The following is a 14,198-nucleotide window of genomic DNA, read 5'->3' on the forward strand; positions in this document are numbered from 1 at the left end:
AGACTGGAGGCAGTGAGTGTGGTCAGTCTTTGAGGAGTTTTACTGTGTGGAGAGAGAAGAGACGGGGTGGTAACTGGAGGAGAAGTGGGGTCATTTTTAAATTGAGGTATAATTCATATACCATAAAATCCATCTTTTTAATTCGGAGTAATAGATGACCAGTGCAAGTTCGATGCATGAAACAGGACTCTCAAAGCCAGGGCTCTGGGACCACCCAGAGGGATGGGGTGGGGAGGGAGGTGGGAGGGGGTTTCAGGATGGGGGGACACATGTGCACCCATGGGGGATTCATGTCAGTGAATGGCAAAAACCACCACAATATTGTAATTAGCCTCCAATTATAAGAAGTTCTTTTAGAAAAAGGAAAGGACAGTTATACTTGCCAGTAGGTCTCATAAATGTGCATTGTGCATACTAAGAGTAAATAAAATGCAAAAAAACACAAAACCAAAAAACCCTTGTGTTCAGAAGGACCCACTGCCAGGCTCAGTCAGCCACAGCTCTCCAGGGCCGGGGTGGCAGACCTGCAGAGCTCAGGCTGCGTCCCTGCCGGTGACAGTGGCGACTTCTCTGGTTTCCCCGGGCCGGCTCTGTGTCACGCCCTTCTTTACAGAGGGGGCGGGGGCTCCCAAATCTGCCAGGCCTGTTCTTGTGCAATGAAGAATCATTTAAAGAATTCCTAGCATGCAACTCTCTGCACAGCACACTCTGCATACAGAAAGATGAAGTTGGTTATTTACAGGGGTCCCCAACCTTTGGGATCTAATGCCCGATGATCTGAGGTGGAAGTGATGTAATAATAACACAAATAAAGTGCACAATAAATATAATTCAAGTGAATCATCCCCAAACTGTCCCCACCCGCAGTCCATGAGAAAATTGCCTTCCATGAAATTGGTCCCTGGTGCCAAGCAGTTTGGGGACCTCAGAGCTATTTCTGTTTTTTGTCAGTATTGGTGTCTAGTTTTTTTGTGTCTTCCTCATCGGATTCTGAACGAGTTAAGGGTCCAGGTTCGGCCGTGCCTCCTCACAGGACACCACGATGTGTGGTGCCCCAGGGGCTGCTTCGGGAGTCAGACCATCACGGGTCCAGGTTCTACTTTACAGCCAGGTTCATTGGTCTCTTAAAAATTTTAGACTTGCCCTGTTGTTCTGGTTGTGAGAATCTGAACACCTTTTCTTGAGCACGGTATTGCACAGAGGAACTAACACAGCCTTTCTCTTTGCTTTTCAGCTGAACCTCCTACTGTCCGTTTCTAAATAACTTGGCCTATTGGGCTGTGCGTATAGATGGCCGGCTGGCAGGAACGGGCTGCCGGGTCCGGAGGCTGCAGGACACCAGGGAATTGGACGAGGGACGTCCCCAGAACCACACGGCCGCCACTCAGGGCTCATCACAGAATGAAATGGAAGCAAAGTGTGCAATGATTTGTGTTTCCCTTTTAAAAACATCACAATGCCAAAGATAAGCTATATAGTCTATGAGCGCTGATAGCTGCCTCACTTAAATGGTCGCAAGCAGTGTAAGTTTTTAAGAGGAAAAACTTATGGAGGGCACACAGGGAAACGGTTCTTAAGAAAAATGCAGTGAAAATAGGTTACAATAAATACCACAGAGAGCTTTACGGAAATACAGCTAATTAGGGAACTTCCAAGAGTAAGGTTTGTTAGAGCAAGAAACACTGCAGTCCTTTTAACCACCGAGCATTCCACAGTGACTTTTTTTTGTTTTTTTGTTTTTTTACTTCCAGAAATGTTATTTCTACACTCTATTTATAAAATTTCTCCTCTCACTTTGAAGTTTAGTTTGGAGTAGATTGGCTGCTCCTGGGGATTCAAGGTGTTCTCTTTCTGCGTGTTTGATGTGGGGTAGTTTCGAGATGCAAGGGCCTTGTGTAAGGTCCCAGAATCTGTGCTCTGTGAATGGCTTAGGTACAGAGCATTCAAAGGCAGGCCGGGGCTGCAGCCTCCTCGTGGTGGATACGTGCGTGTCTTTAATGAGAATCTTCACGGTACAATAGGCAGTGTTTGTGAGGGGGAGGTACCAATTAGGGCGTCTTCAGGCTGGCACACTGAGGAGGCCAGGAAGCCTGATGAATAGCAGGTCGCATGCATGATGCTTAGGGTTACCAGCTTTCTGCACATTGCCTTCCATTTCCGTAGTTCTTTGAAAAGCGAGCACTTTTCTGTCCGGAACATTCCCAGCGGCTCTGCCGCGGGCCAGCCTTGTGGATCGGCAGCCTGCGACAGCAGAATACAGTTTACTCACAAACTGGTGAAGACCGCCCATGCCTTGAAATGGACTGCCTGATATCAGGGATCATCAAATTAATCACGCACATCTCTTGAGTTTTCCTACAAATACCTGTTTGCTGATTGAATTGGTTTTGCCTCTGATGTTACAGTAAATGTCACCTGCTTTTTGGTTCACAATGAATTTTGAATTACTGAGACACTAGTTTCGAGATAGAACGCTAACAAGGGCTCTGGAACGTAGCCAGCAGACCTCACTCTGTGAGACTAGTATTTTTCATCCGCTTCAAGTAGACTCCCGCCACGTGTGGATAGTTTACATAACCCTGATGTCTGTCATTTTAAAAGGTCACTTGCTTTTCACCTCAGTGTAACTTGGTGATGGATGTTGCTTGATAGACCTTAATACTCTGTATATTTTGGGAAGGTAGAAGGTAAAGAGGGGCCATATTCATTCTTTGATAGGAAATGAATGAATTAGGAAGATTCTACTCACTTCTACTTACTATTTTAAATATGTGTTTAATGAAATAAACTGTAAAATACCCAGTTTTGTATATTATATGTACATTTGATTTTTAAATAGCCTTTCCAAAGAAATGAGGGCATGATTATTGTACAGTACTATGATTTCATTTGATGTACAGAGCAGAGTATGTTCTTAACGATAAAAATATTTGATGGCACTCATTCTTGTGCTTTGAATCTTTTATTTCTGAAACACTCAAACACCTTACCAAGTAGGTAATAGTGATCCAACCTGTTTGCTAAATGACTGTTTGTTTAAATCTGTACAGTTTAAAGTGTTCGCTTATACAGAGTGTACATACTTTCAAATAATTAATTTAAAATGCTTTATATTATTTGGCTAGAAATTGCTGTTTTTAATAAATGTGAATTTTTTCAGAAATAAAGATTTTTGCTTCCTACTTTGTCCTCATGAGTCTGTGTGTGGATCCTTTGAAAAGAATTCTTTTAACTAGGATTTTTATTGTTGATTCACACGCGGTGTAGAAGTCGTATAGACTGAGCCTGGGCACCTGGACTGGGTTTCTCCCAACGGTCCATCTTGCAGAACGGCAACACGGATCACAAGCAGAGTATTGACAGTGGTCCTCTCCACCGGCGCTACTCCCATTTCCCCCATTTTACTGGTATTGTGTGGGTTCTTTTGGCAAGACGATTATTGTGGAAAGACATTTTTGAAACATTGAACGCCTCATTAGTTGAAAGATAATTTTTCTTCATTTGCAAAACTGCCAATTTCCAGAGTACCATCAGCACATATAGTTGTGCTGAACTTTAGCATTATTGAAGTCACAATAAAAACAAGTATTGTATTTTTACAACCCTGTGTCTAAATTCTTCTCTGCTGTTAACAAGGAACAAAGAGTAGTCGGCCTTAGTTTTTAAAAAGAGGCCATTTGTCAAAGGAACCTGCGGGTATCGGTGGAGGGAAGGCTGCTTCCCAGAAAACAGGAGCTTCATTGCTTCCTTTCAGGAGCTCTTCTTCTGGTGGTGGTGTTTTCACCAGCTTGTCTGTCTGCTCCTCCTCAGGCCCCTGGAACGGAGGCAGCTGCTGGACGCTTGGTAAACGGGCATCCATTACATAGTCATCCAATAAATACATATTTGGGACTTTAAAAAACTCCCAGTTATCAAAATATGTTCACTATTAGACATTTCTACAGTGTTTGAATTTTAACATAAAATGTGAAAGTTTTGTAAATGACACTTGAAAGGTAAACTGCTGTTAAATGTTTGCATATTGGTTCCAGATTTTTTCTATGTATATTTAACTAATTTTTCTTATAATATTGGGCTCTTTTACACTCTTTCAGTCAGGTGAGCTTTCCTTTTTTATTTTGGTTGTGCTGTGTAGCTTGCAGAATCTTAGTTCCCTGACCAAGGATTGAACCTGGGCCCTGGCAGTGAAAGCACGTAACAGCTGAACCGCCAGGGAATTCCAGTCAGGTAAGTTTTAATCATCAGTTATGAGTGGTGTTTGTTATTGTTCATTCACTGACTCGTGTCCAACTCTTTGCAACCCCAGGAACTGCAGCACGCCAGGCTTCTCTGTCCACCATCTCCCGGAGCTTGCTCAAACTCATGTTCGTTGAGTCAGTGATGCCATCCAACCATCTCATCCTCTGTCGTCCCCTTCTCCTCCTGCCCTCTGTTTACAGATAGGCATAGTCTCATCTCAGTGTTTACAGATAAGATCCCTGGGTTGGGAAGATTCTCTGGAGAAGGGAAAGGCTACCCACTCCAGTATTCTAGCCTGGAGAATTCCATGGACTCTATAGTCCATGGGGTCAGGTCGGAAAGAGTCAGACATGACTGGGCGACTTTCACGTTCATTTGCTGAACTATTTGAAAGTAAGTTGCAGGCACCATGACGTTTTACTCCTAAATACTTAAGCCTCCATCTCCAAACAGTAGGCACAGTCTCCTACATAACCCTAATACCAATATCACACTTAAAAAAATCAGTAGTATCTACTATAGTCCGTATTTCACTTCCCTCAATTGTTACCCAAAATGTTTCATAGCTTTTTCTTACCCAAGTGCTTCCATGTTACTTGGTTGTTACATCTCCAGTCTCTTTTAATGTAGCAATACTTAAGGTTTCTGTCTGCTTGTTTTCATGGCATTGGCATTGACTTTTTTTTTAAATAAATATATCTCAAGAGTTGGATACGACTTAGTGACTCCACCACCACCAGGTTGGTTATAGAATGGACCAGAGTCTGGATGGCCCTGTGTTTCCTCATTGCTTAATTCAGGATACCCAACCGTTGCAGAATACATTCTTCTCAAGTATGTGGGACATTTGCCAAGACAGACATGTGCTGGGGCATAAAACAACAAAACAGAAAACCCAAACACAATCTACAACAGTAGTTCTCAATAAGATGACCCCTGCCCCTGCCACCAAGAACACATTAGGCAACATCTAAAGACGTTTTTAGTTGTCATGACTGGTGTGTACGTGTGCACAGGGGTAGAGGTTTTATTGGTTTCTATTAATAGCTGGAGAAGCAACTAGAATGGCCAAATATTTTATAATGCATAGGCCAGCCTCCTACAACACACAGTTATCCAGTTCAAAATGTGGAGAGCGGTGGAGTTGCAGAACCCTGTGGCAGACACAGCAACCCCCAGTCTCCAGCACTTGGCTGTTCCCTCGCCTGTTTTCATACCAGCAAATGGTGTCTTGCTAGTTTGGCTATTGTCTGTCTTGCGCACAGCAGGTTGTAAGCTGCTCTGTTGTGTTGACAGCTGTGTACCTGGTGCCTAGACCAGAACCTGCGGTAGATGCTCAGTAAGTACCGGTTGAAAGAATCCCCGTGGACCCAAGGCACATAGCCTTCCCTTCCCCGTCCCATTCCTACCAGGTCCTGCCTCTACCCCTCCTTCCCCCCTCCTTTATTCCCTCCCCTCCTCTATTTACAAGGCCATTGCTCTGAGTCAAGACCCTCATTTTCAATATTCCTTGCTGGGAATAGTGAGGTGTTTTTCCTACAAGAACCTAGGCTTACTAATGCTCTCTTTTCCCTTTGTGTACAACTCCTGATGGCACGCAGGCTGTTCAGACCCCTGTGCATCTGTGTCCAGCCCCATCTCCTTACTGCTCATGCTCTGTACCCATCAGGGTCCTGGAGTGTAAGCATCAGAAGGCATCATGTCTAACTGGAGCAGGAAAGGGCTCTATTGGAAGGAAACACGGGTATGGGGGACAGACCAGACTCCGGAGGGCCTGAGAAATGAGAATAGGAAGCTTTATAGGTACAGAGGTTTTGTCGTTTCCAAAGCAGTACGTGTTGGTCCACTGCCTTGGCAGTGTCCTGACCTTGGCCTGACTGCAGCTGCTTCCATCTTGGCCAAGCTGATTGTGTGTGTGTGTGTGTGATCTTGGCCAAGCTGACTCTGTGTGTGTGTGTGTGTGTGTGTGTGTGTGATCTTGGCCAAGCTGACTCTGTGTGTGTGTGTGTGTGTGTGTGTGTGTATGTGTGTGATCTTGGCCAAGCTGACTGTGTGTGTGTGTGTGTGTGTGATCTTGGCCAAGCTGACTGTGTGTGTGTATGTGTGTGATCTTGGCCAAGCTGACTGTGTGTGTGTGTGTGTGTGTGTGATCTTGGCCAAGCTGACTGTGTGTGTGTATGTGTGTGATCTTGGCCAAGCTGACTGTGTGTGTGTGTGTGTGTGTGTGTGTGATCTTGGCCAAGCTGACTGTGTGTGTGTGTGTGAGTATGTGATCTTGGCCAAGCTGACTGTGTGTGTGTGTGTGAGTATGTGATCTTGGCCAAGCTGACTGTGTGTTTGTGTGTGTGTGTGTGATCTTGGCCAAGCTGACTGTGTGTGTGTGTGTGTGTGTGTGTGTGATCTTGGCCAAGCTGACTGTGTGTGTGTGAGATCTTGGCCAAGCTGACTCTGTGTGTGTGTGTGAGTGATTCTCCGTGCTTCATTAATGCTGCAGCAGGGAGAAGGAAGATCCTCTGTCAGTATCCATGGAGTGCCTCTCACCTCCAAATCCACCCCCTTTTGGCCCTGCTTTGAGATTCTGGAGCTGGGCGCAGAGAACATTTCTCCACCGCCAGCTGGTGCAGAGTGAGGCTCTGTAGCGTGCTGATGCTGTGCCGCAAGGCACAGGGAATGGGGGTCTCTCCTTCTACACCGCCCTGGCAGTGGTGTGGGGCGGGGGTGGGGGGTGGACAGGTGGCACTTGCTCTCTGGTGAGTTCTCCTGCTATCCAAGCGTCTGTGAACCAGCTCGTTGTTGCAGATGTAGTTGGCTAAGACTGTAAAGAGGTGGGTCCCTCACCCAGCATGACCGGTGTCCTTATAAAAAGGGGAAATTAAACAAACATTTACTTGGCCGTGTAGGCTTTGAGTTGCAGCCCGCAGGGTCTCTAGTTGTGGCTCACAGGCTTATTAGTTGCTCCTTGGGATCTAGTTCCCAGACCAGGGGTCGAACTTACATCCTGTGTGTTGCAAGGCCGATTCTTAACCAGTGGACCCCCAGGGACGTCCCTGGAAAGGGGGAATTTGATCCAGAGGTGTGCACACAGGGAGAACGCCATATGAAGACTGCCAGAAACAAAGGAACTCCTAGAAGCTGGGAGATGGGCCTGGGCCACATTCTTTCCACACCCTTGATCTTGGACTTCCGGCTTCCAGAACTGAGCTGATCAGTTTCTGCTGTGTAAGCCACCCAGCGTGTGGTCCTTTGTTACAGCAGCTCTAGCAAGCTAACACAGAGGGTGGGGTTTTTCTAGTTCCCGGTCACCCAGCTGCTTTCACTGCATCCTTCATCTGTGAGGGGACTCACTCCTCCCTATGAAGTGGTCCCTGCCTGCTGGGTTATTCTGTCTGGTCCATGATAACACTCACACAGAGCAACAGCTGCAAGCAAAGTTGGAAATGCAAAAACTCTCTGTGAAATATCGCATCTAAGTAAGTGCTGGCAACGAGATATTTTAATGGCTAAATATTTAATATTTTTTATACATTTATTTGGCTGTTCTGGGTCTTAGTTGCAGCATGTTTGACCCAGTTCCCAGACCAGGGACTGAACCCAGGAACCCCAGCGTTGGGAGCTCAGAGTTCTAGCCACTGGACCACCCAGGGAAGTCCCTAAAGATTCTGAAGAAGTATTTATCTGTTGGGCTGTGCTGGGTCTCAGTTGTGGCACACAGGATCTTTAGTAGCAGCATGCAGGATCTTGTTCTCTGACCACAGATAGAACCCGGGACCCCTGCATTGGGAGTGCGAAGTCTTAGCCACTGGACCACCAGGGAAGTCAGAATATTTTAAAACAGGGAGCTGACCAAACCCAGTGCCTCTTCAAGTCCACCTGTTGACAATCTCTGCATTAATGGGGTGAGTCACGCTTTTAGGCTTCTTGGAAGGAGCAGGACCAGGGGAGGCACTGGCTGATGATCCTAAGCGCTCACGGTTGGGAAGCCCCGCGCCGAACGCTTCCCCAACACCATCTGTTCTCATCCTCCAGCTGCGAGCTCTGTTCTGTGGTTGCCCTCCTGTTACAGAGGAGGGAATGGAGTCCCAGAGGGGCTCCCTGCCTTGGCCGAGGTCGCACAGCCAGCATGTGGTGGTGCCAAGACCCCCACCTGGACCATCGGCTTCCAAGGCACATGTGGGAGAAACATCGGGGCTTTGAGACGTGGGCAGGCTTGGAGGGTTTATTTGCTGCTGAGACTCGACCCCGGAGCTTCCGTCTCCAGCGCCTGGTAGGAGAAAGGGCCCCTGCCCACACCCAGCAAAGGTGTAAACCAACAAGCTCCGGAAATGTGGAGGTTGGCCCGTGACGCTTCGTTCCCCATAGCGGTCACTGGCAGCGCTCGTGGCTCACCGCCTGGCAGCAGAGTAACTGTAGTACTAGCTGGTGATGCCACATGCCAATAAGACGTGAGAGTCAGAGGGAAAGTGACCGGTAGGGCCCGCTGCTACCAGCCCGACCACCCCGGCCCCACCCCAGGAGCACTGTTGTCTGGGTTTGGAGTGAGGATGGGACTTCGGTGAAGATTTGGAGGCAGGAGAGACCAGCTGCAAAAGTAGGGTTTGTGTGTCTGTTCACAGCAGGGATTGGCTAGTTGCTCGGCTGAGCCAGGAAGAAGGGGTTTCCCACATGCTTTTGGTTCAGGCTGCAGTTGGGGTCATTCTGGAAAGTCTGCAGTGTCTCGGATGTAGGAAAGGCATGCTGTACAGGACCACCCAGCTCCTGAACCCCCCTTTTCTAGAAACTACTGCCCCTCCCCATGCTTGACATCAACTAGGAGCTGTGGTTACAAGACATAACCCCGCCCGCCCTACCACACTGGATTGAACCTTGAGTGACCTAATCGAGCCAGGCCAATCGGAGACCACTGGTCTTTGAGAAAGATCAGGAGACAAAGCCACACAAACTGAGATGCCTAGAAAACACGCCTTTGGAATAAAACGAGTGTTGCTGAGCTGAGAATGCCAGTCCCGGCTCTGGAGGCCTCCCACACACCGGTCCTTTCTGGACTGGAGACCCACTGCACCTTCCACCCAGATCACACGTTTCCCATTTTGCTTTACCTACTCGAGTTGGTGACTGTCACCAGTGCCCAAAAGGGGCCCAGGGATTGAAGAGGCTTTGACTGTGGGTCCTTTCGGGCTTCCCCGCCCCGAGCTGGGGGACTGGCTGCAGGCTGGTGCTGCTTTACTGAGTGAGTGTCCCTCTGCCTTGGCAGGGGCAGAAGAGGGGGTGTTTGTGAGGCTACTGTTTCTAGACCCATTTTACAGGTGAGGAAACTGAGGCAGGAAACTACATGCCCAAGGTCACACAGTCAACAATGGCTTTGAGATAGTCTGTGTCCTGAGTCAACTCAAGGACTAGAAAGAACTTCTGCATTCAAATGACCAGAAGAAGCCAGCGGGACATGGGTTGACATGTATTCTCTGAAACAATTTGCCTCTGATACCCTCAGGGCACATGCTTACGTCTTCTGTGCCCAGCCACAGACGCTGTCAGCCCTGTCTCTGCCCCCGCCTCCCCCCAGAACTCAGCCCCACCAAACCAAGGAGCTGTGATAGGTACCAAATTACAAGCCAGCTCTCAAAGCCTAGGGCTTTGGGGGTTTCCTTGGGGCGTCTGACAACTCCACCTCCCCCAGGCACTTAGCACCTGCCGAAGCCCCTCTGGGACAACTGAGTGATGGCCTGAGCTTGGCGGGAGCGAGCCCCTGCTCGGACCTGTGCCGCCTTGTTGGCAAGATCTTGACGCACCATGTGAAGCTTTCCAAGTCGGGGATGGTCAGGAGCCTCAGGATCCTACTCATTTTCCCCAGAAGGATCTGGATCTTCTGAGCTGTGGGACTGACTTCCATCTCCAGGACTGATTTCTTTTTCATTTCGCTCAGCACCTCCAGGGTAATGTACTGGGGGAATTCACAGAAGGCTGGGTGAGGATTAATGTGGCCCGGACACCACGTGCCCCCCACGGCAGGACTGGGACCCTGTGGTCAGAGTCTTCCTGGACCCTTCCAGGACCGAATCTCTCCAGGGCAAACCTGAGTGCCCAGTCCTGCCACCAGTGACGTTTCTTCTGCTTCCCCAAGACACTTGACCCGTGCCTCTGGACACACGGGCTACGGTGATTGGGCTGAGGCCACATGCCAGCCTGACCCCAAACCAAAGGCTGTGCCCTCCTGGGGGCGTCTGGTGCTCCCCACGGACTCCCTAGCGCAGCAGAGGACAGCCCTGCCTCAGCCAGGGGGCCAATGTCTGCCCTTGAGCCCCACCTCCCTCTGGGGCTCCCCTGGGGCCTGTCCAGGATGAGGATGTCAGTCTCCTCCGCTCTGAATCTCAGGGTCTTCGGATGTCAGCTGACTGCCTCTTTTGTTTACATTTATTTTTAATGGGAATAGTCGCTTTACAGTGTCGTGTTGGTTTCTGCCATACAGCGTGAATCGGCTGTCAGTGTCCCCTCCCTCTTGAACTTCCCTCCCACCCCACACATCCCACTCCTCTAGGAAATGATTGCCTTTGTACACGGTCACATGGCCAGTCCATGAAGCTGGCCTCGTTTCCCTAGGGGCTGGGCTGAGGCAGAACATAGCCCGGAGGCCAGGGCGTGGACCACCCCCAGCCCGCAGTGACCCAGGAGCAGGCGGTTCCCCGCCTGGCAGACCGAGGTGGGGAGTTGGGACCGAACCTTGTACTTGGTGCCCAGGTTTAAGCAAATGCGCTTCTCGTGGTGGGTGAAGTGGAAGATGATTTTGTCCTGGCTCCTGATTTGCACCTCGATGTACTGGTTGATTTTCAGGGAGATGGGCTGGATGGGGGGCGCGTGCACGTGGAGGCTGAGATCCCACCAGTTCCAGGCCTTCTGGTATTCATCTTTGGCGAAGTAGTAGCCCAGGTTTTGGCTCAGGCTCAACCTAGACCAAGAAGGCATCAGGCAGCAGCCGCGCTGGGCCCAGGGTGGGAGGGGGTGGGGGCGTGGCCTCCCCCAGCGATGCAGGCCTGCCCTTCCCCTTCTCCCGCCTGGCTCCACCCCCAGAACCCAGACAAGGTGCAGCCCTTCAGCCCCAGCCTGCCCCTAGCCCCTCACACCCAATCGCTCCTTTCAGTTCCGGGTCATGTGTGCTTTTGACCTCCTGAAGGATCTGCCATGCTGTTCCCTCTCCTTGGAGAAAGTGTTCCTTCTAGCCTGTGTGGTACAGTGGGTTCTAAGTCTAGGCTTAAATGTCACCTCCTCCAAGAAGCGCTTCTTGACAAGCCCCTCTGGGTACCAATATGACAATTCACCCTTAGTTAGGTTTCTTCGTATAATTTACTAATACACATTAATTCTCATTATCTGCTGTAATTAGATTCCACAAAGTTGCCTCAGACATGGAGTTAGCAAATAGTACACCATTGCTGCCCAGGGAAAGAGGTGTGTGTATACACATTATGGGGACTTCCCAGGTAGCTCAGTGGTAAAGAACCAGCCTGCCAATACAGGAGACACAGCAGACGCGGGTTCAGTCCCTGGGTCGGGAAGATCCCCTGGAGGAGGAAATGGCAACCCATACCAATATTCTTGCCTGGAGAATCCCATGGACAGAGGAGCCTGGCAGGCTACAATTCATGAGCTCGTAAAAGAGTCCGACATGACTGGGCAAGCACCGCAGCAGCACAGATACATGGATAGGCTCACGTCCTAGAAACACCCGATCCTGGTTCCCACCAGCCCCAGGGCTGGACTTCCCAGCACCACCTGCCCTTCCCTTCCCGGCTCCATCCCCTGATTCCTGTGTTAAGAGCTGCATCAAGAAAGCAGAGCGGCTGGGAACGTGCACACCAGGCAACTCAAATTCTGCCCCGTGCACGTTTGAGACTCGATGTGACGTGTGTATACAGGCATCCTTCCCCTGGGAGCAACAGCCCGGCGTTTGCTAGTTCATGTCCTGGAGACTTGGCAGAACTGAACTATCTTGAATAATGAGAACCGGCCATTCTTGCTTATCATCCGTCCTTCCCACCAATATAGAAACGTAACTGGAAGCCCGGAGTGCAGGGCTCCTATCCGTGTGGCTCCCGGGGGGATGCTGTCCCCGAATGGTGCCTGGTGCCCGCGTAACCAGCTGTGGGTGAGTGTGGACTGGTGGGTTCCTCCCTCTCCCAGCCCAAGCCCTGTTCTCCTGCAAGCATCCTCTCCTGGCATTTCAAGTCCATCATATCTCTGTCTGCCTCAGCTTCTGCTTTTCACATCCCACCAGGTCTGTCCTGAGAACCGATGCAGGTTTTCTTGGGAACTGAACACAGAAGGGGAGAGAATCTGAGCCCTGGGCTAGTCAGGAGAAGGCGGGCTTTGGGGGAGCCTGGGTCACTCAGATCACCTGCCAGGCCTCATCCGAGCTGTCCAGGGGCCTTTAAGTTCGGCTCAGAGGGAGAGACCAGCTCAGACCTGCTCAGGGCAGCCTCGGTCACCTTCAATAAGGAGGACTTCTGGTCAGCCCCCAACACTAGGTCCTCCTGTTGCTTCCCACTGCCCATTGAGTCAAGTGCAAACTATTAAGTCCCTTCACCGTTGAGCCCAGCCTGTTGACCATACCCCTCTTCACCTAGAGGAGAAGCTGTGATGCATGTAATGAATTTTTAAAAACCTAGACTTTTGTAAAGCAATTATCCTCCAATTAAAAAAAAACAAAAAAAGACAAAACAACCTGGACTCTGGAGTCAGACTTTCTAGGTTCATAGCCTGACTTGGTCACTTGCAAGCTGGGTGACTTTGGGCCAGTTAATTAAACTCTCTGTGCCTCAGCTTCAGTGGTAAAATGCAGATAATAACAGTATGTTGCTCATAGGGTATTTGTGAGGATGAAGCACCTGTACAAAGAAGGCCCATCTCGAGCCCCACCCCAGTCGGACAGAATCGGAATCTTGAGGTGGGGGCAGGGAACAGCCTTCCCCCAGCTCTCAACACCACCCTTCCCTTGGGTTTGGGTGTGCTGCCGTAAGATGTGGTTTCTCTTGCAAACTTTATTTGATCATTGAAAATAATGCTTTAGTTCAAGCCGAGTCAAAAATTCCATAAAACCTCTTTCCTGGGACTTTATGTATGACTTGGGGCAAACAACTCATCATTTTTTCTGCACCTAAGTTAAAAAAATAAAATCTGACACTGTTTCCGCTGTTTCCCCATCTATTTGCCATGAAGTGATGGGACTGGATGCCATGATGTTCGTTTTCTGAATGTTGAGCTTTAAGCCAACTTTTTCACCCTCCTCTTTCACTTTCATCAAGAGGCTTTTAGTTCCTCTTCACTTTCTGCATAAAGGTGGTGTCATCTGCATTTCTGAGGTTATTGATATTTCTCCTGGGAATCTTAATTACAGCTTGTGCTTCTTCCAGCCCAGCGTTTCTCATGATGTATTCTGCATATGAGTTAAATAAGCAGGGCGACAATATACAGCCTTGACATATTCCTTTTCCTATTTGGAACCAGTCTGTTGTTCCATGTCCAGTTCTAACAGTGGCTTCCTGACCTGCATATACGTTTCTCAAGAGGCAGGTCAGGTGGTCTGGTATTCATGGGAGATAGATGGGGAAACAGTGTCAGACTTTATTTTGGGGCTCCAAAATCACTGCAGATGGTGATTGCAGCCATGAAATTAAAAGACGCTTACTCCTTGGAAGGAAAGTTATGACCGACCTAGATAGCACACTAAAAAGCAGAGATATTACTTTGCCAACGAAGGTCTGTCTAGTCAAGGCTAGGGTTTTTCCAGTGGTCAGGTATAGATGTGAGAGTTGGACTGTGAAGAAAGCTGAGTGCCTAGGAATTGATGCTTTTGAACTATGGTGTTGGAGAAGACTCTTGAGAGTCCCTTGGACTACAAGGAGATCTAACTAGTCCATCCTAAAGGAGACCAGTCCTGGGTGTTCTTTGGAAGGACTGATGCTAAGGCT

The 14,198-nt window shown here is 49.1% G+C and overlaps 2 protein-coding genes across 2 annotated transcripts in view; one reads left to right on the plus strand and one right to left on the minus strand.

Moving 5' to 3' along the window:
- Nucleotides 1-3,182, plus strand: part of COG3 (component of oligomeric golgi complex 3) — a 59,943-nt gene extending 56,761 nt beyond the window's left edge. Inside the window, exon 23 of the mRNA XM_027973548.3 lies at nt 1,235-3,182. Within this exon, the coding sequence (XP_027829349.1) occupies nt 1,235-1,264 (30 nt within the window). The 3' untranslated portion in view covers nt 1,265-3,182. The remainder of the gene's footprint in view (nt 1-1,234) is intronic.
- Nucleotides 3,183-9,674: 6,492 nt separating this feature from the next.
- The window catches only part of ERICH6B (glutamate rich 6B), a 52,608-nt gene continuing 48,084 nt past the window's right edge, over nt 9,675-14,198 (minus strand). Inside the window, exons 9-10 of the mRNA XM_060394260.1 lie at nt 10,954-11,179; nt 9,675-10,177 (exon numbers count right to left, since the gene is read on the minus strand). Of these exons, the coding sequence (XP_060250243.1) occupies nt 9,863-10,177; nt 10,954-11,179 (541 nt within the window). The 3' untranslated portion in view covers nt 9,675-9,862. The remainder of the gene's footprint in view (nt 10,178-10,953; nt 11,180-14,198) is intronic.

This window comes from Ovis aries, chromosome 10 (assembly GCF_016772045.2).
Source record: "Ovis aries strain OAR_USU_Benz2616 breed Rambouillet chromosome 10, ARS-UI_Ramb_v3.0, whole genome shotgun sequence".
NCBI classification, from domain to species: domain Eukaryota; kingdom Metazoa; phylum Chordata; class Mammalia; order Artiodactyla; family Bovidae; genus Ovis; species Ovis aries.